The sequence below is a fragment of the Microtus ochrogaster genome, unplaced genomic scaffold (assembly GCF_000317375.1).
Source record: "Microtus ochrogaster isolate Prairie Vole_2 unplaced genomic scaffold, MicOch1.0 UNK90, whole genome shotgun sequence".
NCBI lineage: Eukaryota > Metazoa > Chordata > Mammalia > Rodentia > Cricetidae > Microtus > Microtus ochrogaster.
The window spans coordinates 89,435-96,217 of NW_004949188.1; the positions used below are offsets into that span (position 1 = coordinate 89,435).

Below are 6,783 nucleotides of genomic sequence, written 5' to 3' on the forward strand. Positions count from 1 at the left end.
CAAGACCCAGCAATACCACTCTTGGGCATAAACCCAAAGGATGAACAATAATAATACAAGAACACTTGCTCAACAGTGTTCATAGCAGCTTTATTTGTAATAGCCAGAACCTGAAAACAACATAGATGCCCCTCAACAAAAGAATGAATAAAGAAAGTACAGGGCTGGAGAGATGGCTCAGAGGTTAAGAGCATTGCCTGCTCTTCGAAAGGTCCTGAGTTCAATTCCCAGCAACCACATGGTGGCTTACAACCATCTATAATGGGGTCTGGTGCCCTCTTCTGGCCTGCGGTCATACACACAGACAGAATATTGTATACATAATAAATAAATAAATAAATAAATAAATAAATAAATAAATATTTTTTTAAAAAAAGAAAGTGTGGAACATTTATACAACAGAGTATTACTCAGCTGTAGAAAAAAAATGACATCTTAAAATTTGCAGGAAAATGCATGGAACTAGGAAAAAACAACCTGAGTGAGGTAACCCAGACTCAGAAAGACAAACACGGCATCCAGTAAAAGAAAGGGAGGAGGGAATATATGAGCAAAGGAGGTCAAGATCATGAAGGGGAAATCTACAGAGACTGCTGAACCAAGCTCATGGGGACTCATGAGCTCTATCTAGACCAACAGCTGTGGAGCCTCCATGGGACCAAACTAGGGCCTCTGCGTGTGAGAGACAGTTGTGTAGCTTGATCTATCTGAGGCCCCTGGAAGGAAGACCAGGATCTATCCCTGGTGCCTGACTAGCTTGTTGGAGTCCATTCCCTAGGGTGGGATACCATGCTCAGCCTCAATGCAGTGGGGAGAGGCTTGGTCCTCCCTCAACTTAATGGACCAGGCTTTGTTGGATCCCATGGGGGCCCTTATCCTTTGGGAGGAGTGGATACAAGGTGGGCTTGGGAGGGGACATAGACAAGGGGAAGCAAGAGGAAGGGTAAGAGGGAGAACTGTGGTTGAACTGTAAAATGAAGTTTTTGTTAAAAAAAAAAAATTAATTCAGTCCCCAAACCCCACTTTAGAAAGATTTTAGTGTGGCGGCACATGCTTGCCATCAAGAACCACAGACAGGCAGATAGTTAAATCCCTCGGGCCTGCTGGCCAGCCAACCTAACCTACTTGGAGAGTTCAGAGCCAGCGTGAGACACTGTCTCAGACAAGATGGGCAGCGCCAGAGTAATGGTACCCAGAGTTGACCTCTGACCTCCAGATGCACACCTACACACATACAGGCACACCGACACCCCTGTAAGAAGTGTTTGGAGGTTGGGGGTTAGAAGCGGAGGTGTGCTTCAATGGTAGAGCATTTGTCTACCATGCGCTAGGCTTTGGGATCTACCCCAACACCAAAAAAAATTTTTTTTAATTTAAAAAATGAATGAGCTTAAGAGATGGTTCCGTCTATAAAATGTCTGCCATGCAAGCATGCAGACCAGAGTGTCTTCAGCATCCACGTAAACTGCAGGCTTGGTAATTCTATCACTGGGCAGAGAAAGCATAGACAGGCCACCCCTGGAGCTCCCTGGACAACCAGTCTAGTCAACTAGCGGCCGCCACACCGGCCCTGTCCCCTCCAGACCGCCAGAGGGTGCCAGCAGGCCAGAAAGACTTCCCTCCCGCTCATCTCCATGACCCCCACGGCGGGCTAGATGACCCGGAAGCTGTGGCACTGATAGGAGCAGTGCTTCCAGGTGCGAGCGAGGTGACCCTGGCTGCCAGAGTGTGAGACAGAGCAGCTATGGGGGCGCACCTGGCCCGGCGCTATCTTTGGGACGCCTCGGTGGAGCCTGATCCCCTGCAGATGCCCAGCTTCTCGCCGGACTACGGCTTCCCGGACCGCAAGGAGCGCGGTGAGCTCAGAGCGCAGGCGCGGCCGCAGACCCCGCGGAACTCGGTGCTGCCTGCTGCGGAGGGTCGGTTCGGGAGGGCGCCTGAACTCCTCCAATGTGGAGGCTGTACGGGCTTGGCTGGAGCAAAGGGCTGGGACGGGACAGCCGAGAGCGGGAAAACGAGACTGCCCCGGTGCTCTTCGTCCTGGGAAGAAGCCTAGGGACGCGGAGCCCAGGGACGTGTTCTCCATACAGGTGATGCATACAGAGATGCGTCTCCATACAGGTGTCACTCATATGAATAAGGTCGGAGGTGGGGCGGTCATGCGGTGCATCTGTCTTGTCCTTGTGATGGCGCTGGGAATGGAACCCAGGGCCTTCTGTGTACGTACACGGCTCTTGTTCTTCCTGTGTGGGGAAATCGCAGACTTACAGAGTGACAGTTCTGGGCAAAGTCCCATTTTGGCACTTGGGATGCTCCATGGTAGCAGAAAAAATACTGGCACTGTCTCCGGGGAGCCCACTGGGCAAGCAGATGTGGGAAGCAAAACCTGAGGTGTGGAAGCAAAGGCCAAAAGAGACATGTGTATGGAATTGATGAAGCTGGTTCCACGGACGGACAGAGCCCTCACTTTTAAGCAAAGGAAAGGTACAAATTTGCTTTGCCAAAAGGTTTGTGGTGTAGGCTAGGAGATGACTCAGTCAGCAAAGTGCTTGCCATGCAAGCATGAGGACTTGAGTTCGAATTCCCTGTGGAAACGTGAACAGACGTCTTCTCAGCCCAGGTAGGGAACCAAGGTAAGGATAGCAGTGAAGTCCAACTTGGTGAATCAGTGAGCTATACTGCAGTTACCGGAGCAGAAGTGACAGACAGCCGCCATCACCAAAAGCCTACCCCAGCAATAGTGACAGGTTGTTTAATCTCCTTCCTCCAGGGAGCTTGGTTGATCTGAGCTGGTCTCTGGGCAGTCTTTACAGCCTAGAGAAGCTTGAGGAAGGAGTGGCCTAGTGAATCAGGTCAGTTTCAGGGCTTCCTGAAGCTGTCATTTATGTCCAGTTCAATAAATCTCTCCCCCCTGGCTTGATGGTGCACACTTTTCATTGCAGCACTTGGGAGGCAGAGGCAGGTGAATCTCTGTGAGTTCCAGGCCAATCTGGTCTCCAAGCAAATTCTAGGACAGCCAGGGCTACACAGAGAATCCCTGACTTGAAACAAAAAGCAAACAAACAAAAGAGGTTTTCTGTAGGAGAAAGCTGCCGCACCAGTGCTCCCAGTGCAGGGGAGGGAAAGGCAGAGCCGGGCCTCGCTGGCCAGTCAGTCTAGCCAGTAAGTGAGCTCTAGGTTCTGTGAGGAAAACACCTAACCCTGTCTTCTGGCCTACACACGCACAGGTTGTGACTGCTCAGGGAACCCTCCAGGGGATGGAGCCTAAGGATGTGTGCTGGGAGGTGGTATCCTCACTGCAGGGTCCTGACTCTGGGGAGTCCTTCAGCCCCAACTGAGCCTGCAGCCCACTTACCCACCTGACACCCTGCTTTACTCATGATCGGCTTTGAAAATAACCAGCATTCCCTGCCTCTCTGGCTTGGCTAAACCAGAAAACCCTGGTAAAACTCAGGCAGTCAGTCCTGTGACCCCCGTATCCAGGTTGGTTCCTCCTTGGACCCCCTTCTTGTTGTGGAGTCAGACTGGTCTAACTCAGAGCCCTGTCCCTTCGGCCTCTGGAGCACTGAGATCACAGGCCCAGTGTGCTCAGTGATGCCAGCCTTCCGATTACTTCCATGACTCTTCCTCCATCATCTTAGGCACGCCCCTGTTGGAAAGCAGGAACAGCTTCCCGTCCCCACTCCCGTGTGTCCTCCAACTCCTGTCATTCCAAATGATCTGTCCCTGGCCTGGCAGAGCCCCCATTTCAGGTGAACCCCTTCTGCAAGGACCCTACTTTGGAATCAGTCTTCTGTCAGCATGTCAATCACTCATTCTGCCAGACCAGACATGGTAGTAGATGACAGCAGCAGAACAGCAGCGCTGTCTCAGAACCAGGGGTCAAATCCCATTCTGGCCTCGCCCTCGCCAGCTTCTCCCTTACGGAAGGGCTTCTCTCAAAGCCCCCCAGCCCAATCACTAAGCCCCACCGGCATTCCTCAGTTGTACATTGACCACCTCCATCTATCTCCCTGGACTCTGATTCTTCCTCAGTTCGCTATCGCGTGCCTGGAAGCCAAGGCCTGTTTGTCCTGTCCTGGACATAGCTCGAAACTGCCTGCCTTGTGTGCAGCGCCCTGCAAGGGAAGCCGTAACCTTGAAATCAGGAACGACATTGCTGGCTTTTTTTTAATTGATGTGTTAGTGCTTTGTTAGTTGTGGCGTGTGTACATGTATGCACACATGTGTTGGCCAGGAGTGAGCATTCCTAGTGTCTTCCTCAAGTCGCTCTCCACCTTCTCTCTCCCGGAACCACCACCACCCTCCGTGCTGCCTTAATTTTTAAGACAGGGTTTCATTGTGTAGCACAGACTGGTCACAAACTCTAAATCCCCCCTCTCAGCCTCTTGAGTGTTGAGATCACAGGGAAAAGCCAACAGGCCCAGCCTGAATTTGCTTTAGAAACAGGTTCTTGGCCGGGCAGTGGTGGCGCACGCCTTTAATCCCAGCACTCGGGAGGCAGAGGCAGGCGGATCTCTGTGAGTTCGAGACCAGCCTGGTCTAAAGAGCTACTTCCAGGACAGGCTCCAAAACCACAGAGAAACCCTGTCTCGAAAAACCAAAAAAAAAAAAAAAAAAAAAAGAAACAGGTTCTTGCTATAAAGCACAGGCTAGCCAGCCTCAAACTTAAAATCCTCTTCCCTCAGTCTCCTGGGTGCTGAGATTACCGGCATGCCCCTTCCCTCTGCCTTTAATGACTGGCATGCATTCTCAGAGCTCTGGCCTCTTTTCAGACCTCCCGTCCTCACTTTCCCAGTCACTGTAAAGGACAGTGCCACCTTCCTTGGGCTCAGGGCCTAGCCCAGGAGGTGGGGAAGCCCTGATACCAGTCCTATTGCCTCAAGGCTTTGGACCTTTCAACCTGGCTCACCCCTCACCCTCTGTCCCCCCTTTCAAGCATCCCCTACCCCTGGTTTTTGGTCATATTGATCCCTGGTCAATAAGGCTGCCAGGTAATGAGTGTATTCTGCCTACTTTGTCTCCCTCTGAAGACGGATACCATCTACCTGCCTGGCTCCCAGCTATGCTCCTTAGCAGGCGTAGTGTGCTAAAGCCTTGCTGCCAGCCTGTGGCCTATTTTGAACTGGACATGAGACAGGAGCTTGGGTTGCTAACCTCCAGCAAGAGCTTGCCTGCCTGTGAAGTTAGCCCCAGGCCCGAGTACAGAGGTATAGCATGGAGCGACCAACCTGGCTTCATCAGCCAACTAGAGTAACAACGGAGGTGTGGGTCAGACCCCGTGATGGCTGTAGAGAAGGGTTTGGAAAGCCAAATTGGGAGGCGAGTGCAACAAAGGCTGGGGAAGCCTTCCCTGAGGCCAGCGTGGGTCCCATGTGGGCACCTGGTTGTCACAGGAACCCGAGTCCACGTGAGAAAGGGGATGGGATCTGGAAGCAGAGCAGGAGACGACAGCACTAAGGAAGGACAGCAGTGGTTTGTGAGTGGTGGATGCCCCAAGACCTCATGCACACTAGGCAAGCACACGACCACTGACTTCGTTTTATTTTATTTTGATTATATGTCTGTGTAGAGATTTGGCCATAAGAGTTCAGGGGCCAAACAAGGCCAGAGAGGGCTTTAGATCCCATAGAGCTGGAGTTAAAGGCAGTGTCTTTGAGCTACCTAACATGGGTTTTAGGAACAAAATCTCAGTTCTCAACAAGAGCCACTGAGCCATTTTTCCAGCCAACTTTTATATATTGTTTCACATGAGGGTCTATCCAACTCCTCGGTTGCCCACACTGGCCTTGAACACACTTTGTAGCCTAGGCAGGTCTTAAACGTGTGATCTGCATAGCTGAGGTGAGCCTTGAGCCTCCAGGCCTTCTGTGGGAGCATGGTTTAACACAACGAAAGGGGGCTGGGACCAAAGCACGAATGGAGAGGTCGGCCTACCGTCTGCTGGGTGACAGAAGTGGGATCGTGGGGCACGGTGGGTACAGGCTGGGGTATGGCATGTTCCTAACCCAGGGATGGGACATCCCAGCCCAGAGTAACCGAAGCACTCAGTGTACGCCATGTACACGGTGATGTTTGTGTCGCCATGAGACCATGCACTGGACAGTTCCATCATCCTAGATCTTAGTGATGAGCCTCTACTATACTACTAGGCTGGTTGCACCGGCACCGCTAAAGATCCGTTCCTGAGACACTTCATGTTGGCTTAGCTGCCAGCCTGGAAGCTTCCATGCTGGAACTGGCATCTCTGTAGTGGGGAAGCAGGGGCTGGAAGGTGAGCGCTGAGCTCCACCTCCATTGGGACTTTTTGGCAGACAGCAGTGTGTTGCTAGAGGAAAGGATGTGTTGAGAACTCCGCACCAGTTCTCACAAAACCCAAAGGAACAGTGCCCCTTCCTTCTGCCGAGGCATGGCCATAATTCAAATGGGTTCTAAACCAGTGAGAGACACCCTGGTGTGGCTCATTTGTGCTGTGTACACCCTGGGGATTGGTGGAGCTGGGGGCTGGCTCTGGTGCTGAGAGCCTCCCTCCTCCCACAGTGATGGTGGCCACGCAACAGGAGATGAATGATGCCCAGCTGACCCTGCAGCAGCGTGACTACTGCGCCCACTACCTCATCCGGCTGTTAAAGTGCAAGCGGGACAGCTTCCCCAACTTCCTGGCGTGCAAGCATGAGCAGCATGACTGGGACTACTGCGAGCACCTGGAGTGAGCCTGCCCTGCACCCCCACCACAGGCACCCACACATGGACACAGGGAGGAGTGAGCCTGCCCTGCACCCC

At 52.4% G+C, this 6,783-nt stretch overlaps 1 protein-coding gene across 1 annotated transcript in view; it reads left to right on the plus strand.

The window, feature by feature from the left end:
- The first annotated feature begins 1,658 nt into the window (after positions 1–1,658).
- Positions 1,659–6,783, plus strand: part of Ndufb7 (NADH:ubiquinone oxidoreductase subunit B7) — a 6,179-nt gene continuing 1,054 nt past the window's right edge. The window contains exons 1-2 of the mRNA XM_005370909.2: positions 1,659–1,856; positions 6,541–6,709. Of these exons, the coding sequence (XP_005370966.1) occupies positions 1,745–1,856; positions 6,541–6,709 (281 nt within the window). The 5' untranslated portion in view covers positions 1,659–1,744. The remainder of the gene's footprint in view (positions 1,857–6,540; positions 6,710–6,783) is intronic.